Here is a 23668-nt window from a genome sequence, read left to right as displayed (position 1 = left end):
TAAGAACATTTGGCCTCCAAACTTAAAACTTAAATCTGGCCACTGGAAATAGACTTACTTGGATGATTATATCTTATAACTTGCATTACATAGATACAGCAGGGAGCATTTCAGTGATATATGACTTAATGCGGTTGCAGCCCAAAAAGGGACTAGACTAGACTTCACTGAAGTTGCTAGACTGTAATGTAAGTGGATGTGAACTGATTAAACATACCAAAAGTATCTTACACATACACCATATGTCCAAATATTTGTGGACACCCTATCTAATGAATGCAGCTATTTTAAGTTGCACCCATTGCTGACACAGATGTGCAAACGCACACACATAGCTTGTCTATTCCCGGTAGAGAAGTATTGCCAAAAGAATAGGACTCAGATCAACATGAACTCTAACCCCTTCTGATGCCAGGTGGGGCTGTAGGGGTATAAAGCCCCCCAGCATTGAGCAGTGGAGCAGTGCAACTGTGTTCTTTGGAATGATGGTGCTCCACAGAAATCTCTTTGGAATACTTTTGGAAACATCCTGACCTCACTAACACTCCTATAACTGAATGCAGTCAAATTCTTACAGCAACGCTTGAAGAATATAGTAGATATAGTATAGCCTTCCTTGGACAATAAAACAGTTACTCAAACAAAATCATGATAAACTCCTATTTAACCTTTTATCCTTGATTTCAGAAGAAAGAATAAATGAGCAGGTGTTCCAATATGTTTGCCCATAGGGTGTAATTATGTTAGTTTTCTGTTAGTAACATATTTATGCTTACTAATTACAGCGGAAGAGAAGATGCAGTCATTCAAGTAACTGATGGGACCAATGTTGTCATTTCTGCCTTCACTATCTCGCCTTAAAAACTCAGACAGAAGAACCTGATTGATTTATACATTCGCCAAAGACAAAGGAGACACAAGACAAGAAGCATGAATTTGAATCTTTCATGTCTTCTTGTCTTGTATTCAAAGGCTTTTCTCCATCTGTATATTACTATTCTGGTTCTCAGTAAATACTGTATTACTATATTTAGTCTTTACTTATGTTGTATTACTATATTTAATCTTTGTGCCTCATTTTATCATGAGTTTATGATAGGGGGAATTCAGGAGACTTGGCCTGGAGTTCTAGGTGGCTTGCTGGTGAATGTAGAGGAGCTGGGCTCCACCCTTAGGTGAGATGAGTGAATGTTGTTTGACACGAAGGTGAAGTGAGAGTGAAGGGCAGTGGAGGGGGAGTTGGGGCGTGGTTCATCTCCCAAAATTATGTCAAAACTCCACTAAACACAATTTTTCAGTATGTTATACAGTTTGCCTGTGTGTAAAACAGGGACTTCAAATGAAAATTAGCCAGGTTAACAGTCAAACTCAGGTTTATCAATGGACTGTCCCTGATTAATTACCTAACAAACTAACTAACAAATGAATAAATAAATAAATAACAGAGAGAGACTGAGAAAGACAGTGTGTGTGTGTGTACATATGCATGTGTCTATACTCATGTACTGGTACTTGTGCCAAAGTCACTGCCAGCATTCCAGCAGCACCTGCCAGGACGGCCTCGTACACATAAGAGGTGCATAGCAGTGTGCCATTTTTTTCTTCTTTTTTTTGCAGATTTCTTTCATTGCAGTGTGTTTTCTCTCTCTAGATGAGCTCATCGTCCTGACTGGCTGTTGGGGAGCAGCTGTGGCCATCTGAATAAGTTCTGTGAGAGGTCGCCAGTTCAACACTCGGAGCAGATGGCAGGGGACTTTCTGTGTCAGACTGTGGAAGAGTGCGGGCATGCTACCAGCTTTACTGCCCAGCATGGGGTTACACTCAGCTCCCTGGCCATGTCACATCACACTTAATGAGTATGTGTACTGTATGTGTGTGTGTGTGTGTACTATTTTATCTTTCTAAAATGCTTAAATATGCAATCACCAAATGATTAATACGCATCTAGCAGCTTCTTCCACTCATATCAGATCCATCCAGCCAAGAACCCAGAATCTAATGCTGCATAGGAAGATAAAACGTGCTTCTAGTGCCGGCTGTGAAATCTGGAATTCGCACATACAGAGCTGGGGGATAAGCTGATCAGATCAGAAAAGAAGGAGCCTACTCCTTGTAAAGTTTCCACTTTGCTCTTGGTCTCGTCTTAAACACGAGTCTGAGACAGCGGCTGACAGGTTGTTGCAATCTTTAAGTGCAACACCAGCCTGAATGAATAAATAGAGTGCCCTTTCATGCATGCAGAGTTCCAGCAGCCAGGTCAGTCCATCTGCCTGTCAGCTCCTCTCCCCTGCAGCAGCAGAGGCACACCAAGCAGGCTCTGCTACTTTCCAACTGAGCAAAAGAGGACAGAGATACAATATGACAAGCACTTGCATGACAGATTCTCAAGCCCCCTTGGATCAGAGCACCATCTTTTATTCTGGAACGGATATAAATGCACTAACATGAAAATTACAGTTGGTCATTTTGGACTTGTGCTTGTCTATCATCGTTAAAGATGCCCTAGAAAAGACAATTGTTGAATAAAGGAAGTTTGGTACATGGCAGTGACATAACGAGAGCCCCAAACAGTGCTGCCACTTTCAACTGGAAATCCAGCATAACCAAAGCAGAGCTCTAAAACAAGTGACCCTGACTCAGGGTTGCTATGTAAACCATGCCCTTCCATGGTTTATTCTATGCCAGGGTCAGCAGAACAGGAGCTCAAACGTGAAACACAATGAAGCGAAGGTTGGGGAAAAAAGAAGGTATCCATGTTAGGCTAAAGGCCTGTCCAATCAGCTTTTACCATGTCTTCTCTCCTATGTCTCCTCCCTCAAAATAACAGGGTTGTAAATCTGCCTCTGAACATTTTTCCCCAACCAAACGCACATACTCACTATTAAAAAAAATAATTAAATGATAAATAAATGCATTTTATGGTACCTTTAAAGGGCCAAGATATATATTATTTACCATAGAACACGAAATTTCCCATTTCCTTTTCTAAATAAGTTTGATATATTAGATAATAGTACTCCCAATATTCCCTTGAGTACAAATGTGGAAAGTAAGCTGTCAAACTGGCTCTTCTGAATTACATTACATATGTCCTCTTAATCAGTCTACAAAGAATTGGACACTCATTCACACTGAAGTGATAAAGGGTGTTGGTACCGAGCATGTATGAAATAGAAAGTGTTTAAACGTTGGGTGGTTTCTGTCTGTCCAAAAGTAAATGTATCAATGTATTCAATCAAAATGAATTTAATTCCTGTGTACAGTTTTAGGCACAAATAAGCTTTGTTATAAAATGTATAAAATGTTTATAACTTTAAAAAGGATTCTATTTAGTCAACCATGCTATTTAAAACCATGACACCTTAAAGCTGAATGCCTTAGTTCTTCTGGTTGAAGGACTCAAACTCTTGTGCATGGTTCTTCTAAGAGATGTATTTTAAAAATAGTTCTATGAAGCATTGGAAGGGCTTCTACTATTGTTCTAAGAGAGTATGGGATAAAGAGAAGCTGGACAATGCTCATGTTGAAATGTACTATAATTGTTTTTGATGCATTAAATCACTCTAATAAAAGTGGACATATGAAAAAATAAGGATACAGGGAAAATGTTGAATACTGGCCCCTTAAGACCTGTTTTGTTTTTTGTTTTTTTTTGTTTTTTTTGCAGTCAGTGAGTAAGAATATAGGTTACCTTCTTTGCTCTTGAGGGAGCTGAGGTTGGACGGTGGGTCAGAGGAGGCCTGAACACAATACACCTCCCTATTTTGGATCCCTCCTCCACACAGTCCGGTCTGGTTACCACGTCGACGGTCCTGCTGACTGAGAAGCACATCTACCCTACATTCACTCCACTCAGTAGCCTTCCAGGAATACCTACACAGAGAAAGAGACAGAGAGAGTGAGAGAGTGAGAGAGAGACTTATCTCAACATGAACTTTAAGACTAGTATTTTTACCAATCATATCTGTCATATGCTTCATAATGAACATACACTATATGGACAAAAGTATTGGGACAGGTGCTCATTCATTGTTTTAATCATCAGTGATATTTGAATCAAGGGTATTACTAGATGTTGTAAAGTGCTGTGAAGATTTTGTTACATTCAGCGACAAGAGCTTTAGTAAGATCAGGATGTTGGAAAATCACCACCCTACCTCATCCCCCAACTCTCCAACTGATACCAAAATGTACTGAATGGAGCACCAGCCTTCTAGAGAACACAGTTCCACTAAAACTGTTGGGATTTATACACTGAATTCATTCATTAAATAGGGTGTCCACAAACATTTGGACATACAGTGTATTACTGTATCAGTACTCCATAGCAGTTCTCTCTCTCTCTAAAGCAGAGCTATGAAAGAAGTTCATTTCCTAATGGACTCATCCAGAACCCTGCTTGAACAGGTCTCTGTGTTCAGGTCACAGTCTTATTGAGCTCTATTGAATCTGACGGCGGGGCTGAAACCTTCTGATTTATCATATCAGCTCAGCATGAGTCAAACAGAGAAATCACAAACAAACGAGGGAGCCGCATCCCTTCCACAACGGCAGGATTACACAGAGAGCCGCCCGGCTCATTTTTAATGGGGGTAATTTTATTGCGCACACTTTGATATTTTATGCTCGGATGAGCTGCATATATTTTTTTTCATCATAATCATTTGTCAGTGCCTGGGGAGAATCGCCTGCAGTGTCGAAAACTTCTATTAGATTATTAGACAGCAAAAGAGGAACAATATATACAAAACAAACTTTGGCAGCAGATATACCCTATTTAATTATCTGAACAGAAACACCACAGAAAACACACACACACACACACACACACACACACACACACACACACACACACACCAGAAAGATTTAGGTTTTCATCTTGTCTCTCGTTGTCATTACTGTTAATGTCATCAGCAAATGAGTTCTGCCTAAATGAAGTCCTGATGACAAGCAGAGCGTGAGCAGTAATGGTTGAGTGCAAGTTCAACAGTCATTGGGTGTGAGAAGCTTTAAAGGCCACCATCTGAACATCTGACTCTTCATCACCCTGTACAGATGTGATATGGGGAAGGGAATAAGATTGAGGATGACTGTGGGCTTGACGTACTAAGCCTTTTGTGCCAGTTTCAGGCATGAATTGGAAACATTTTGTGTTATTTATTATGCACGGAAAATAAGCATATAAGCCTTGTATCTCCAAAATGACAACTTCAGAAAACCCTTATAACTTTCAACTGAAATAAATGTATGAAGAGCCACTCATTTCTATTGGTCCATTCATTATGAAATGTCGAAACTAAGTAAAGAACAACTTCCAGATTTTAATAATGTAAAAAAGCCAAAACACTTTGGTTCTTGTGTAACAGTGACCATATGCATTTAAAGGAGGATCATGCAAATGTGTGGCACTAAATGTGTGGAGATATTATGAATTAGGTAATTAGCTGATTACATATTCCATAAGATATTTTAAAGCTTGAGCAACCAGCGACAGCTGCTTTCTTGAAGCCCAGACATAAATTAAAATGTACACCAACAGGATTACACTAGTTGGTAACACTTTTTTAAAAACTATTTGAAAAAAACTACATACACAGGGTATTACACATGTATTAGCACTGAACAGCACATTTAAAAAAAACAGTACTTAAATATTTATAACCAGCGTACGTCAGAATTTACAAATTGGCCAAAGGTGTTTTCTGAAGTTAATGACATTATGTCTCATTCACCAACCATTCTTAAGACGTATTCTTTGCCACTCTGACCCAAGGATTGATGCCAGAGCCAGAAAAAGCACAATTGGGTAGATGTCTCTCTCTCCCCACATCACTTCAGTGTGATTTTGGCTGCCATGGGCCAGTGGCATTTGTTAAATTTACAAGGACAATGGGATCCATCATTATAAGAGCAGAGCTATGAATGATTCTGAGGTTTAAAAACACATCATAAATCAGATTTTTACAAAAACTTTTCTCAAGAACAAATTGAAGAATTTTTTTGAAAGATATTGGGCCATTGTATTGACATAAAGACATTTATACTGTGAAGTGACAGACATCTGATTCTTTTATAAGACTGTTATGAATAAATGTTAATGCAGCGGCCCAGTTAAGAACACATTTACATTCATCCAGAGACATTCATGCTTCGCTGTCCACTAATGTAATGAAATTATCTCTAGCAAGTGTAAATTGGTTAGATTCCCTCAAGCTTAGATACTGCCAAAAACTAAAGTCAGTGTGGATACACAGATACCAAAGATGAACAATATTCAAACACTACACTGTGCCTTATGTCAAAGAATCTGTCTTAATGGATGGAGGTGTCATTAATGCTACTCATGAAAGGTGGAGCTTGCTAGAGACAGCAGGAACTGCTGCTAACTTCTTGGTGCCAAGCATCCCAGGACACCTTTAGAGGTCTTGTGAAGTCCACGTCTCAATAGGTCAGAACTGTTCTGGCAGCACAAGATGGATGTACACATAATTTGGCAGGTAGCTCTAATGTTTTAGCTTATCAGTAGAAATTATGTCCACAGATGAATGGAGTAATGCTGCACTCTTTGGTAAAACTCTGAGAGAGCCTGCAGAGTACAAAACCTCTAGCTGTAAAGGTATGCAGGCAGGTGCAACCACACGCAAGGTTAAAGGAGAAGACCTCTCCGGACCACACAAGACATCTCAGTAGGAACTATCCAGCTGGGGCTAATTCTTACTGACACACATTCCTCTCTGAGGGAGGCAGCAAAAGATCCAGAGCAGTGGACTGCTGAGTGATGGAGCATGGGCCTTGCCCATCTGTGGTGGAGATCAGATTAGATGCCACATCGCCTGTCCTCTCACACACTCCCCATTCATCACCTCCCTCCCTTCCAGCCTGGCAGTGTGCCAGCTCTCCGGCCCACCGCTCCCGCCCCGTGTCCTCCAGCAGGCAGTCGCAGCCCCGCCTCCCCCCGTCAAGCTTCCGTCTGTATATTCCTCCTCATGAGCAGCACAAAAGCCCCCCCCAGCAGACGATGGGCATGAAGAGAGGCTTATTATTGTTCTCCCCACTGTTAGCACCAGGCCAAACTGCTGTTATTACAGCAGCAAACATACCTCAGCATGGAGCAGCCGTTCAACGTCAATAATCCCACTGAGAGGACGATGTGTTTGTGATATAAACACTGCTGTAGTTGGCTTAAATCAATGCCAGTTTCAAAAATAAATGGCTGAAATAGCTGGTGATTAGCGGCCAGCTAAAGACCCACAAATAAAGATGTGCACTACAGTTTGAGAGGAACCACTCTTCATTATGCTAGCTCTTTTTTCAGTACTAACATACATGGTGTAGATCATGGTGTAGATGGTTTAATACGCTATCAACTCAGGCAAAAACAGCACAAAGAGGACCTCAAAGACCAGGGTTCAGGGAAACCACTGGTGTAGATCAACTGGACAAAGTTTTTTCTGGGGCATAGCTCTGCAGACATGAGCATTTTCTCTCATGTGATGGACTGAATTTATCTCATAAAGTCTGAAGCTCTGTAAGGACTGTAGCCTGACATGGGGTCTAAGTATTGTGATATTGTGTTTTGCAATACTGTATGAATTCTCAAAAACACAGTGTCGATGTTTTATGAATACTTTACATGCAAAGATAGGTGACAGTGGTCCATCACAGTGTTTGTGTTTAAAACCCTACCACTAGCTAACAGTGTTGTTCTCTGTCTTCAGATCACACTTCTCATTGGGTACAAGTCCACTTTTCTTTTACTCTGAATTTTGCAAAAGTCTGATTTTTATACTATGACAGTTTTCGGTTCTTGCCAATACACAGCCACTAGACACTAGTATGTATTTTCTTGTTGTTGTTGTTGTTCAACATTTCATACAAACATAAAGTACTTATACACATTATAAGTGCAAACGTTTGCAGACACCTGCTCCTTCAGAGGTGCTTTTAAAATAAAGGACTGATAATAGGGAGTTTGTTTTCCCATTGCTACAGAAATAGCCTCTACTCTTATGCAAAGGCCACACTTACACTAGATTTTGGAACATTGCTGCAAGGATATGATGGAATTTGGCCAAGAGAGCATTAGTGAGGTAAGGCACTGATAATGAATGCTTAGTTATAGATCAAAAGTGCCACTCAAACTTATCCCAGACTTTGAGCATGGTGCCTTTAGACTCAGGCGTGGCTGCTCCAGGGTGACCTGTTATATTGGCAATGCTTTTCTATGGCAATTATACAAACTGTGCATGTTCAACTATGTGCCTGTATCAGTAATGGGTGCTCCCATATAAAGTAGCTGAACTCATTTATTAAAAGGAGTGTCTGGATAGTAATGCTGATCTCCACTTTAACATCATTATAGATCTTGTGAAGCTTTATCAGCTAATACAAAACCACATAGAGCTCTGTTCATGATTCTAGACATATATCTAAATATTATTTTATGCCTGTTCTAGAGTATCATGTTATATATGCATATGCAAGCGGATTGTTTGCATATGATTCATTCCAAACCTCTGAATATCAGTCTATGACTTTATATGTTATATAAACAACAAAGTTGGTATGACTTACGCTACACATGGTGGAACTCCGTCCCCCTGAGGAGAGCATGGCTCAGACTCCTCCAGATGAGGGCACTCAGCTCCTCCACCCACGTTGAATTGCTGAATTCGCCGCGTGCGTGTACGCTGACCTTTGGGCCCGTTCAAGTCGTAGCATTCCTTCGAGCAGGCTGCCCATTCAGACCACTCCGTCACCTCACAGTCCTTGGTGATGACACAGGCTTGGTATGTGACTGGAAGAGTTTGCTGATTGCACAAGCTGCAAAAGAGCAAGGAGACATGTTTGTTACCATTATATTAATATATCAGGTTCATCTAGCTGAAAGGCCTTTGGATATTGGAGCTAAAATGCGCCATCTCATAAGTACAGCCCTTTAAAAGGAAAATTAGGATTCAGCACTTCCAGAATAAGATCTCTGTATTTGCAAAGTCAACACAGTCCTTTTTTGTCAGCAAAATGCCTGCAAAGTAACAGAAGGCTTTTTGAGATTGGTGATTGAACAGAAATGTACTTTCTAGTGTTTGATTTTGCCTGAAGATTCTGTCTAAAGCCAAATTACAGATGATGATACTTCTGGAGAACTCTCACACTCATCTTACCTCCTCAATATAACAAGGTCTCTTTTTTCTGGTCAATAGACAAAGATATGATGGCATGATAATCTATGCTCTTAATTCCAAATATACGATAATGGCTTTACACAGAATTGTCAGACAGATAAAAATCTATCTTAATGCAGCTTACACTATGACCAAAATTCTCATCAGGGTTCATTTTATTTCCCAGTTATTCTGATTGGATTTTAATTTAAACACGTATTAAACTATGCCTTTCCGTGAATTTTAATTAAAATGCATCAAAATCCATTTCCGAGGCATGCCTGGCAAGCAGGGTGAAATGATTAAGACTGTTCGTCTCCACAGGTTCTAGGAGATTCACAGGTGGTAGACTTTCACTTCCTGCTGTGTCTTAATTACCCTGTTGAAGTCAGCGTGATTTCTACATAAACGGAAACAAATGCTTGCAGTGCTTTCGAAGCATCAGGTCCACAAGTCTACAACCTGATGCACGTGGAGTCAAGAGTGAGACACTGCAATGCACACATCTTTTAACTGTGAAATAATGACTGAATGTGGTTTACTGCTCTTTAATACAGTATGATAAAATACATATATGTTTAAATACAGTATATTATAATATATAACCTATCAATCAGTCATCATAGTTCATTACTTCACTTCATTATTAAAGTAGAATTCAAGTGATGTGTGTGGTCATCAAAAATATATGTATATATACACATGGGTGGTCAATCATATCATATCATATCAGACTGTAGTCCATCTGTTTCTCTGCTTTCTTTGTTATACTGCTTTCACCCTGTTCTTCAATGGTCAAGGTCACACACAGAGAAGCTATTATTTGGGTGGTAGGTCATTTTCAGGATGCTGTTGGCAGGATTCTTTGGGGTTGGTGGACAATCCTCAGTCCAGCAGTGACTCTTAGCGTTCAAAACTCACTAACACATCACCACCATGTCAGTTTCACTGCCGTACTGAAAATGATCCACCACCCACATAACTGTGGAAGTCCTGAGGGGTCCTGACCATTAAGGAACAGGGTGAAAGAAGGCAAACAAAGTATTTATTAATTGAGTTTTTTGGCAGAATTGTTAGAGTTGTGGGGCCCAGTTTATTTCCATGGGGTCCAAAAAGACATATTTCTATTCTCAGAGTAAGGTCAACAAGTTGTAAGTCAAAAGAATCAGTAAGTCATTATCATAGGGGTGGGCAATATGACAATATTGGATTGCATTGTGATAAATTCTGTTATTGTGATATACAATATACTTTTCTACGCATACTGAGAATATTGACAGTGCTTAAAGAACACTGATCAGCTGCAGTAGAACACCGATCAGCAGCTTACCGTATTTCTGTGTTATGACATGTCAATGAAATTGATAACAAAATGCTATAATAAAAATGATTGTCTGCAGCCTTTATATTTTGCTCATGCTCATGCTCAAACACACTCACACTCACACACACAGGCACACACACACTTGATCCCATGCACGAGTCACATTAATGCGGTCATCAGTGTCAGCTAAGCCTCTTTGGGAGCTACTGCCATCTGTGATGTCACAGGGTAGCTCAAATGTACTGCCTGTGACACTACTCACCACTTTTCTGAATCATAAACCTGAATCATAGTTCACTGAGGCTCAGAGGAAGAAAAGGACTTTTCAACCTTTCCACATCCCTTAAATATACAGTCTACAAATAAGAGAATTCAAAAATAAGAAGTAGAAGAAAGAAAGAAAGATGTCCTCTCCCAGCAATGTCTTTCAAAAGACAGAGGATATGGGAACACTGAGATCTACTCATGCTTCTCAGAACACATGCTTTCATGGAAGCAAATATTTAAAACCATGCCCTCAAATGCAAGTACCATACTTGTTCTGTGCATGATGTTAACACAGTAAGAATTAGCCTGGAAAAACAATTAAATATATTATATATATATAAATTTGATCTTAGAAAGCCTTTTATGACAACACAATTGCCTTCCCCACATCCTCTGCAGTGCTGTTTGAACATGAGGCCTATTATGGTTGACTAATGCTTTGGTTGTTCATGACAATCACAGTCCTGGCTTTGCACAATGTCAAGAACAAATACTTTGAGTGACCAAAATTGGTTTAGTGAAGATCGCCGTTGTGCAAATCAGATTTCTTGTTCTGTTGATTTGTTCAGTGTTCTCTTGGGAGCCTCTTTTCTAAACCTGCAGATTTCCTCAGCATCTGCCACGAGGAAGACTGATTATCAGTCTTAACACGCCCCATTGATGAAGAATAAACTGATTAGCATAGGCTTAATCTAGAGGAGACGAAGAACATGCTTTCACAGCATTAGAGCTCCAGCAGAAAGTAACATGAGACCACACCATATTACTAAAAGACTAAAAGACTAAAAGAAGCTGTGGAAATTTTGGAATTGGTGTGCTGTTAAAGTACCCAGCAGGGAGTGGACATAATTTTATTGTCATTAGAACGTTGGACTTTGGTTAGAAATCAAAGACATCTATCCATCCAAAACCAACACTGTGTTGACATTAATCTCCAGCCTCACCACTAAATATAAGGATTTTAGATCAGAATGATGATGGTATGTGATGTTTGGAAGAGATTGGATTTTGGTTACTTAACAGCACAACTCAATAGCAACAAAGCATCAAAGTCATCACTTTTCCATGCAGATAACATCTACTGACATTGGTGACAAGTTGGTTCTATTTTATGTGAAATCCAGTTTCAGTTCCTATTTTGATATTGATTACTTAAAATGGTTGTAGAAGCGTTGGAATGGGTGTGCTGTGAAAGTTCCCTGTCAGCGCTGGACTCTTGGACTCTTGGACACTGGAATTTTTGTCCCAAACAAGAACCAGGTTGACGTTAGAACTCAAAGTTGTACAGACATTGAATTTTGTTTAGAAATGAAACACATACATGTCAAAAACCAACACTGGGTTGACATTAAACTACAACATTAGACAGATGTTGAACATTGTGACCTAAAACATATCAGCGTCTAACAATGTTAGAATTTTACATTATGTGAACCCCTAACATTACAAACTTTAGTAGACATTGGGTTTTGGTCAAAATACATCACAATATGACAATATGTTGATATTGGCATGTGACATTCAGGAGAATTAAAACTTTAAAATGCTGCTGTCAATTTTCTACCTCAAATTAGATGCATTAGACACTGAATTTTGGTCATCCAACGTCACAACCTACAAATAATCTATCAACATTGGTGACCAGCTGGATCCACTTTACATAATCTACTGTGTATGTTTCCAGTTTCAGTTTTTCTATTGATGATTTAGAATGGCTGTAGAAACATCAGGATTGTTCTGCTGTGAAAGTCCACTTTACTTGAACTACTGTACACAATCATAGTTTATAGGAATCATGGGTCACATGCCTCCAGTTTCAGTTTATATTTCTCTATTGATGATTTAAGCCAACATCTTGGCAAGTACAGTGAGCAATAAAACAGTACAGTAGAGGAGCTTACATTTCCACAGCAACTGTACTCGAGGGGCAATTGGCAGAGAATAAAACAACATGGTGTAAGAGAATTCAGCTAGTGTTATAGAAAAAGAAACACTTCAGGCCAGATTCTCACCACGGAGGAAAGGTTGCTCTACTTTCTAGGATTTCGGAAGAGTAGAACATGCATAAATATTTCAGATCAGAGAAAAAAACAACTGATATGATTAATATTTATGGCCATAAGGGCATCCGAGTTACATATAAACTTTCCAATGACCATTCTGCAGTGCTTCTGACATATCCAAAGGCCAAGCAAAGTACAACATGAGAAAACTAGTGCGTACAGCAGGGTGGGTAATCTGACTCTGAGTTCAGTGCCTGCTATATGCCCTTTGAGTCTTTCTGATCAGAAGTCCTGAAAAACTGTAATGTGTGTGTGTATGGTAAAGATAAGTTGTGTTTGTCTAAGAGGGAGGTTTTAATAAAAGTGGATGTGAGTAATGAGACCTCAAGGGTTCTCTATTGGTGAACTAATTCTGAGCTCATGTGCTGGAATGAAGCAGGCAAGTTTTCTCGCTGTGGTCCAGCATAGAACAAAGTGTGAGTCCGAACTTTTCCAGGTAATAAACAGAAATTTGAGACTTGATTTCCCTTCACGTAAACCATATACAGCATACAGCAAAGATTTTGGAGCTCCCGGTCAAAAGCTCTGTTACTATGAATGGTTGGCTGAGTAGATGAACTGATCCCCAAAAGGCATAAAATTAAAGACGGAACAATATAACAATATTAATAAGGTATATTTGTTTTCTTGGGCTATGGCTTGTTTACAGTGTTTGCTATGAAAGATTAGTTGATCATTCAACAGGCATTGGCTCTAAGCAGCTACCTAAGCATTTGGAAAATGTAAATATTTGATACCTACAGAGCAGGAGAAGACTATAAAAAGAGAGCAATACATTCACTGAATCTCACAGAACTAGAGGTGTTTAGCGAGAATGGGTGTAAATCTGCCAAACAAGAATTGAAAAGATGCTTAGCTGCTACAAAAAAAGTGTTTACAAGCTGTAATGCTTGCCACAGAGATTGTTCCTTTGCACCAACCATGCAGGTAGCCTAAACTTTTGTCTCAGGCATATTTTTTTAGTTATTTTAAAACCATAGAAGATGGATATTAAAAAAATGTGCTTAAAATATTAAAGAAATGTATTAGCTTTAACTTTGTGCCTTTTGGAAATCAGTTCATCTTTTAATCACCTAGCTATTCACAGTAACGGAAACACAATATGGACAAAGTATTGGGACCTGCTTATTTAATGTTTTTTTGGAAATCAAGGGGATTAATCAAGAGCATTAGTGAGGTCAGGATGTTTGATGATCACCGCCCTACTTCTTCTCTAACTCCCCAACTCATCCCAAAAGCACCCTAGAGAAAACCAGTTCCCCAGTCAAACACATTTTTTTATTTTCTTGACATTTTCATGTCAAGCCATCAATGATGTGATTGTAAGAAAACACAGCAAACCTCAGGATTAATGATTATGATTATGATCATTTGTATCAAGTTCTGTCATCCATTTGAAAGTAGTCTCTTGGCTAGCTTTCTATCTCTGTTTGAAATGGCCCTTACTGCCTATAAAAGGAGTAAATTTCAGTCATTAAGTTTGTTTTCTCCACACAAATAATGCATTAATGTTTCTATAGAAGACTGAATTCCCTACAGGTGAAACACGTATGGCTCAAAATTTTGCCCACAGTGTATTGAGGTGTAGAAGTCATAATTTCATGGTCTATAAAGTGCACTGCATAGGGAGTTTGGAGCCACTTTAGATTCCTCTATAAACATTAGCAAGCTTAGTCCTCCTGTGAACATTTTTCACACTGTAATGAGACAAGAGGCCATAATGATGACTTATATAATTACAGTTGGAGGTGCAGACTGAGAGTGTAATCAAATATATATGAGTTATGTAACTATGCAATTAACTCTGATTACATTTAAAACTACAGACAAAAGGACAATATTAACTCAACACAGCCTTATAGCATTGTGTAGTGGTGGTTAGAAGCATGTAGTGAGTGTGAGAGCAATGAGAGAGAGACACCAACAAGACTAACCTGAGTTCCTCTGTACTCCCACTCCTGTGCACACACATCACCTCTCTTGTCTGGTAGCCCACCTGCAGATCCCAAAACTTCCCTCCCTGCCGGTTCTGTCGGTTCCTTGTTCGCTTCTTTTTGATGAGCTCTCGAGTCTCTGGATCCTTCACCTTGCCTCTGTCTCTCATCCGCTCCCTCACCCGCTCGCCTTTAGCTTCTTTATTCTCCTTGTTCTTGCGGCGCTTAGCCTGCCGCTCCTGTCTCGTCAGACGGTCTGGTCGGTCTGGGCGGTTTGGTCTGTCTGGACGCTTTGGTCGATCTGGGCGATTCGGCCTGTCTGGACGGTTGGCTCTGTCTGGGCGATTCGGTCTGTCTGGACGATTAGCTCTGTCTGGACGATTCGGTCTATCTGGTCGATCTGGCTTGCCTGGACGATTGCGTCTACCTGGACGCTTTGGTCTGCCTGGAGAAGTGGGTGGCTCAGGCTCTGCTTGCCGGGCCTGGCGTGAAGGAGGCATGGTACAAGGCCCCCAAAAGCCCACCCTGAGGCTGTACATACTCTCTGGACCTGGGCATGGTCCAGGCTGACAGGTGCGGAACTCAGTCAGGTTGGGGCAGGCTGAGCCCCCAAACAGTGGTGGCGCTAGAATGGACCTCACACGGTTCTGCAGGCCCATTCCGCATGTCTTGGAGCAAGTGGTCCAAGGAGAAAACTCAGACACCACACAGTCCCGTGGGCAGGGTATGAGGCAGGCCTGCTCTAGCCGCGGCTTCGGCTCAAAGTATTCGCAGATGGCATCGTCAGCGGGTGCTCCGTCGGCCTTCTGGACACAGCCCACCTCACGCGTCTGGAGACCCTCTTCACCCCGTGTGCACACGGCTGGCCGCGGCACCCCAGGGTTCCGCAGAGAGACGGGCACACACTGGTTCCATGCACCCAGCTGCCAGTCATACAGCTCTTTGTGCCAGTCACAGACGCGAAAGCAGCTCTGTTGGTTCTCAGGCCGCTCGCTCTGCAGGCAGTTGGTGTGAAGTGTAGTCCAGCCCTCAGAATGGGCACACCATACTGCTCGACTCTGACTGCCCCCTGGACCACATTCACTGCCCATACACCTGCCCCAGGGCCCTGGGAGAGAATGAGAGAACAAGAAAGAAAGGTTTCAGAATTACTTATTTGGCTTCACTCAGTATTTTATCAGTTATTTTATATTCATTTAAACTTGGTCTTATTTTAAAGCACTGATACTTATATATAAATAGACAAAAATAAGGACAAAAATCAGGCTAGATGGCTACTATTTACTACTACTGCTAGGATTAAGAACACTTTACCACCATCCTTGCATTAAAGTGAAGACACACACACACTCTGAGTGGTGGCCAGCTGCCTCAGCACCAGAGGAGCAATTGGGGATTAAGTGCCTTGATCAAGGGTACCTCAGCCATGATTGCTAGTCCTTGCAATCAAACCAGTGACCTTCCAGTCCCAGGTCCACTTTTCTAACCTTTAGGCCACAGCTGCTTGAATATCCATTCCTGAAAACCACATTAGCAAGCCTATCATGATTTGAGAGAAGTGAGCAAAGATTTAGGTGATGCCAACCTGATGCTTATAAGATTCCATTACTTTTGAGCTACATAAGCCTCATAGCGCCAATTCAAAAATGTTGAAAAAAGCAGACTGTGAACACAGAAACATGTCCAAAGGAGGCCAATCACTGTACATGGGCTCAGTTTAAAACCTACATTTTAGTTTTAAGGTATTTAGTGGTAGTACTAGTAATAGCAGTTGCTAGTAGGCCCACAGATTAATAGACAAAAGCCTCTGTGGTATCTTCATTGCTTTGCATTTGCTTCAAATTATACTACTGTAGAAGCAAAGCTGGATAGAGCTCTTGTCTGTCCTGAATAACACTCAGTTCCAATTATCTGATAGCACTTGCTGCAATTAATTAATGTCATTGGTATTCATGCACTCAAGACAGTAAACCCTTAGGAAGCAAACACATGGAATGCTGTCAAACCAAACGATCACTTCCGTAATCGATATTCTCATATCCTCAAGACTGCTATAAAGCTCTCGGGGGAGGGAAGTGTGCCAGGAATGACTAGCTAGTTGCCAGTAGTGATGGATTAGACAGGATGGAGCTGCATAAGCAGAAGAAACTGTGAGAAACTGAAGAGAATGTGACATATTCTCCTGGGAAGTGGCTGAAATAAGGTCCTCTCTCTCTCAATTAATATTCTATCTCACTGCCTGAAATGAAACTGGAGGGCCAAAAACTGCAGTGAAAGGGAGCCGATAGAATTGTTATGCCTTCTGAGTGCACTGACTGCTTTTGTAAGCTCAGTTTGGGAATCCAGCTTTTAAACACTGTCAGTGCTCCAAAGTAAAAACAAGGGAGTGTTCTGTTAGTACTGACAATTTTGACTTGTTGCAGTGTCTTTTGGCAATTCCTCTTTTTCAGTTTTACAGCCAATTCTTCTAGACATTTGAACATTGGGGAAAAAAATCCTTTTGATGCCAATAGCTGATGCGAACACATGAGTGCTGATTGAAGTATTTTCCTGAAAAGCTCCTCAGCATTGCCGGATGTCCTCTAGGACATGGCTCAACAAGACTGCAAATTCAGTACTTCTGTAGCTACACCATAAAATGCTGGGGCTGGAGAGTGATTTAGCAGGGGCAGGAAGGACAGGAGCTGTTTGAAGGCCTGCTTTATGGCCCCACTCGATAAAGACGAGGCAGGGCAATGAAAATGTCAACGGAAGAAGCAGCGGGCAGAATTAGCCTACAGCTGAAGCTGCAGCGGTCCGGTCGATAGAGATCAATACGAACCACAAGAAACTGGCCCAGATGCAAGAGACACAGTCTGGGCACCCACACTCAGGCCTGTGTGCAGGTTTCACACTGAGAGACAGGGGAGGGGAAAACCAGGCAAATGTGAATAGCACCGCAAAAACAGATTGCAATGTCAGCTATCATGCTTTGACCTTTATTTGCAACAAAAGCTCCAGTGCATTCAGACGATTTTCTCCCCTATCAGACAGGGCAGACATAAGCTGCTGACTAAAATAATCCCGTGGCCGGTAATTCTCGTCTCATTCCCTAAGCACTTTGTCACATGGTTAGCTACGGTAAACACAGGCTTCTCCTGAGAAATTAAGATTGATTAGATTCTTGAGGGCAGAAAGAGAGCGAGAGTGAAAGAGAGCGAGAGAGAGAGCAAGTGAGAGAGATGAGAAACTCACTCATCTTTCATGCGAGTAAACACTCTCGGCGAGGCAAGGTTTATCATCTTAACCAGTGCTCCATCATGGGAGCGGTGTGATGTGTTTAGAGCTGTAACACATTAGCTTTCCCCTGGGAGAGCTGCAGCCTCCTCTCTAAAGAGCTCTAGGCCCGCCGCAGGTGTTCGGGGTAATTTACGAGCGTGTCACAGGGTGACGTGGTTATCCACAGGCCACAGGACACCAGGGAGGAGAGCACTATAATAGGATGCAGAATTGGGCAACACCAGCGCCATTCCATTGCCAAGAGTTGCCAAGGGAGCAGGAGAGAAAGAGAGAAAGAGAGAGAGAGAGAGAGGCTAAAAGGGTAAAAGGGTTGGGGGGATGTGGGTTGATACATTCATTATTTCGTCTCAGAGGTGCCATATTTGGTTTATGAACAATAGATATACGTTGAATAAAAAACAAACGTCATGAATCATGAGTCATCATGAACATACCAAGTCAGGCAACACCATCTCCACTGACTGATTTCAGTGGACACCACAGGTCCTCAGGATCCTCATGACAGCCCCCATCACAATTTATAGAAAGTAATACAAGATATAATAAATATTAGATCTAACTGTGATAACTAGTGCAGTCTTGGCTCTGCACAACCACTGTCCTGCATATTTTAGAGTTTCCTTCCAATACATCTAATCCAACTCATTCATTAATTAATAAATTCCTCCTGAGGTGAGCTGCATGTGTTAGAGCAGAAAATCCACTGCAACACACATGCCAGTGGTAGGTCAACTCCAAGGCCAGAACTGAGAAACACTGAGCAGGTGGAATGATCAAAAGTGTGGCTTGCTACTTGATAACTGTCAAAGGTTTCCACATATGAAGCAAGAGCTCTCAAAGCCAGTCCTGTGGACCACATGCTCTGGGCTGAAACTAGCATAGTGTGGGGTAACATGAGAAAAAGGGAATATTAGAAAAAGAGCTTCTAGACTAATAGGTTCCACCTACCAACCACAGAGCGAGTGGCACAAACACCAGTAAATGGACTCTTCTCGCATTCATCCTCTTACTGCCTGCCATTCACATGCCTGTTTCTGCCTTCAGCACACAGTCTGCTTACACATGCCCAGCAAAATCCCATGCTAAATTAGCACCCACAGCGTTCATCTCCAAATACGTCTCTGAAAATCTGCCAACAGGCCACACAAATTAGCAGATGTGTACAACTCTCAAATGGCTGTCTATAGTATTTTACATAAACCCTAGCACTAATCACTAATACATTACACTGTATAATTCATTAGTCACAATCCATCCCCGTCAGATCATTTTGTGAATCTAACGCCGCTGTTACACATTTGCTTCTCTTACCCATCCTTGAAGTGAATCAGTCTGTGGAATGCCTAGGCTACAACTAATGCAGCGTATCATATACATTCATAAACACTCCCGCCTGCCATCAGAAAAACAGGTCCTGCTGCTGATCACCGCATGTATGTGGATCAGCAAGAATTAGAATAGGGCAGTGGAGAGGTGGAAGTGGAGGGGGACAGAGGGAGGTGGAGGGCAGCAGATTTCCTGTGGCTTATCATCACTGTTGCTTGCCAGGAAAAAAATGAGATCTGTGCAAAATCATTTCCAAAGCAGTAATGAGATTTCTCCTCTGCATCCTCTCTTCTCCGTCCATGCGCTCTCCCGCCGTGCCAGGCTGAAGCTGGCATTTACCGGGGAAAATGGAAAGCGGTGTGAAGCATGCTCCCCGCCAGCTCTGCTGGACGCAGAGGCTTTGGACCGGAGGAGGCATGGTGGACACCCCACACACCCACATGATGAACGGCTGACTGAGAAGAGACCAGGGCTTCACCAACGACTATTGTTAAGCTTTGCACTATTACTGAGCCAAAACTGCTGTTACAATAAAAGGTACTACATTCTATATTTGTCCAATTATAACACTGGTGTACAAATTTCCATGCCAAAAACTCTCATCAGTCATTTTCACACAACCAGTTTCCAACTTCCCTTAATCTCTTAGGATTAAACAGCTTTCTATTATTACTGCGCTCTTAAGGGGGTGGTTACACTTGGCAGGTTTGGTTCCATTAGTTTAAACTCTGCTGAGATTGCTCTGTTAGGTGTTGCGTGATTACTTTGGTAACTTGTATTCTCTTGTGGGTTATTACTCAAGAATTTCACATATAAAACAGATAAAACAAGAATTACTTAGATCAAAAAACATAGCTCAGGAAGAAAATGATCACAGTTATTAAGTCAAAGTAATGTTATACATTTTGCCTATTTAAGCAATTGTTTATAACTTTTGATCCAGTATTAATTCTAAATGAATTAGAAGGGAACCATTTAAATGCCTACAATTATGAATGCATTAAAAGCAGACTTGACTTGGACACTTCAGGGACCCGACTTGCACTCGCAGCACAGAGACTAATGCCGGCCTTACATCAAACAACTTTCCAAGCGGATTCACTGTTGCAGACAAATTTTCAGTGTCAGAATAAAATCACGCGAGTCTTGCTTGAGTTTCAGCACGCTTTAGCCATCTCAATTGTTTGGTGTAAGGTGGTTAGGATAGTTGTCGTAACTCAGTCTTTTTCTCGTCTTGATGTTCTAATAAAATCAACCGTGTTTAATGTTATCCCAAGTATTTAGTCTTGGCTCATGCAAATTGTGATGTGGACATTGTGAATTACCAACAGGTGAGCTTTCTCTTCAGCACAAAACAGTAAGCACCTTACTGTCCTCATTCATTTAACCAGGGTCGCAATTTTGCTATATTTTACTATATGCAAGACTGTAGCTAGATTCCTTAAGAGGTTGTTTCCCATCATGCTCCATTACATGACATTTACAAGAAGACAATACTGTTGAACAGTGGAGCAGAAACAGAAGTGGCCTTTGGCCACAAACAAGCGCCAATGGTTGATTTTATTAGAACCTCGAGGCAAGTAAAAGATAGAAGAAAGCCATTCTGACCACCTTACACCAAATGATCGAGCAGGCTGGAGTACACTGCTACTCTAGCACGACCCATGTGATTTTATTCTGACATTGGAAACTGACAGCGAAACTGCCTGAAAAGTCATTAGGGTGTAAGGCCAGCATTACACTTGCACCTCAGAGACTTGACAGAAACTTGCAGCATAAAGAATATAGACTCGACTCCAATGTCAACCAGAGGACTACTACTGGGATCCACTTTTGAGACTTGGTTCCTCTGAATGTTTTCTCCTTTTCTAGTGAAATGCTACAAAACACTCTGTGAACAGAATGTAATGGAATTGTAATAAATTTGAACCAGACTGAATCAAATCTGTGATCGGTGAAGCCCACCTAGACTGAGGGCACATCCCCATGGCAAAACTTAGATTGGGCTAGCACTCCCACATGTCTCTACCTCATGCATGGTCATCGTGGCCAAACACTAATGCCCCTAATCATTTCACACGGTTCTGTCACACTGCTCTGTGGTGAATGGACACATTTCTCTGCCAGCAGACTTCCCACAGTCAGTCACAGCCTGGTAAATAGTCAGCTTCTACAACCTGCTTTCCACAGTGTGCTTCATATTCTCTTCTGAGTCTCACTGTCAGGAGCAGTAGGTAGGTCCAAGAATGTTTGCATGGTTATCTAGGATTTGTGTCGGTTTCGCAGACGGACACTGAGGAGTCTCCTCCATCTGGTGGAACACTGGCTTTGCATCATGTCTCTGAGTAAGCTGATACAAAGACAGTGTGGGGCAGAGATTAAAATAAAGCTATTCAGATAGAAGGCCATGGCTTCTTCCCAGCCATGGCTCATCTCATCTCAATTCACTCGTCTTCATCCCAAAGGGCCACATGAGAAGGCAGACCTTTCATAGGCCACGTGAACCCATGTGCTTGGCATCCTTTTTCTCAAGAATGCGGCATCCAATGAGGTCAATGCACAGTGCTTTCTGCCTCACACAAGCTGACCTGTGTGGGATACCATCTTCTGTTCTCTGATCTTCAGCCATGAAGATCAAACGGCTACAGGCTAATGACAGAGCTGAGAGAGCAATGTGTCTGGAGCTCACCGTAGGTATTCAGACTATATGCTAGCACAGAACAAGAATAGTGGCTCTCTTGCTGAAATCTTAAAACAAAAAAAGGCCATCCACAAGCATTGTCCCATTTCTGACTTCCTTGTTGTTAGCCAGATTATGCCAACATGCAGTAACTAAGACATATTGGATACAATGTACAATATATGAGGATAGGATGTATGTAATCAAGTTAAGGTTAGCATGGCGGCTAATTTGTCTTTGTGCTGCTGATGAAAAATGCATGTGCTGAGGAGATTTATTTTGTTAGGAAATATCCAATAATTGTGAGCAATGGATGAAGAACAAGGTAATATATATATATATATATATATATATATATATAGAGAGAGAGAGAGAGAGAGATAGATAGATAGATAGATAGATAGATAGATAGATAGATATACACTATGTTGACAAAAATATTGGGACACCTGCTTATTCATTGTTTCTTCCAAAATCAAGGGTATTAAAAAGGTTGATCCTGCTCTTGTTGGAGTAGCTGTCTCTACTGTCCTGCTACTGCTTACTGGAGCATTGCTGCGAGGATTTGACTGCATTCAGCGACTAACTCATCCCAAAAGTATTGAATGGAGCACCATCATTCCAGAGAATCCACAGTTCCACTGCACTGGCATTAGGCATGATGCCAATAGGTTCATGTTTACCTGGTCGAGAGAGTCCTATTCAATTGGCAGTACTTCTCTACAAGAACTAGACAAGCTGCATGTGAGCATTTGTACATTTGCATCAGCAATGGGAGTTGATTAAAGTAGCCGAATGCATTTATTAGAAGGGATGTTCACAAACATTTGGACATAAATATGCATTTATGATATAACTAAAAAGCAAATTTGCTGTTGTTGTTTCCAAACTGCATGGTCTTGACTAGATACAGCAATATAGTTTATTAGTTAAATATTTTACTGTGAAAGGTCAAAAGTATCTTCCACAGCAATTGCAATAGACGAATTACACATTTGTGGGTGGAGCGTGGATAGATCAGCTAGAATAAAGCATTCTTATTGCAGACACCTACTCTCACAGCTTTACTGAGAAAAGGAGAGCTGCTAAACATTCATTCTTATGAGCAAGAACCATGTAAGCAGGAGCTCCAAATGACATTCATACATCTTTTATAAGAGCAGGAGTTTCATCCTTTTTTTTCCAGCAGGGTATTACATGCCTCATTTAGGTTGTCACAAAACATCAAATGAAGCTTGTTGTCCCCAACACTTACACGCACTGCACCTTGCAGATATTCTTTCAAGTATCATTCACTGCACCACAGGGAATGGAAGCACACATCTGTTGAGCATTCCTATCTTTCGTCCCATGTCATAAGGGACTAAAACTTAAAGTGATTGTTGTGTATGCCAGATATAAGACACTAGGTGTCGGTTTCCCAGACAGGGATTAATTCTAATCCTGAACTACATTTCAGTGGAGAATCTTAATCCTGAGTATTGTGTACTCCAAGACTAGGCTTGATTCCTGTCTGGAAAATTATCTTTTAAGTCACAAAATGTAATTGAATGAATTATAACACATGCAATGTAGAACCTATAAACCATGGCATTTTTATAAGAAAAAAGTGGGCATGCATTGACAGCATG

The 23668-nt window shown here is 41.1% G+C and overlaps 1 protein-coding gene across 1 annotated transcript in view; it reads right to left on the bottom strand.

The window, feature by feature from the left end:
* The window catches only part of thsd7aa (thrombospondin, type I, domain containing 7Aa), a 138810-nt gene that overhangs the window by 64458 nt on the left and 50684 nt on the right, over nucleotides 1–23668 (bottom strand). The window contains exons 2-4 of the mRNA XM_072675928.1: nucleotides 14753–15860; nucleotides 8575–8823; nucleotides 3692–3873 (exon numbers count right to left, since the gene is read on the bottom strand). Of these exons, the coding sequence (XP_072532029.1) occupies nucleotides 3692–3873; nucleotides 8575–8823; nucleotides 14753–15860 (1539 nt within the window). The remainder of the gene's footprint in view (nucleotides 1–3691; nucleotides 3874–8574; nucleotides 8824–14752; nucleotides 15861–23668) is intronic.

This window comes from Salminus brasiliensis, chromosome 3 (genome assembly GCF_030463535.1).
Source record: "Salminus brasiliensis chromosome 3, fSalBra1.hap2, whole genome shotgun sequence".
Taxonomy (NCBI): Eukaryota; Metazoa; Chordata; class Actinopteri; order Characiformes; family Bryconidae; genus Salminus; species Salminus brasiliensis.
This window is presented reverse-complemented; position numbering and strand designations above follow the sequence as displayed.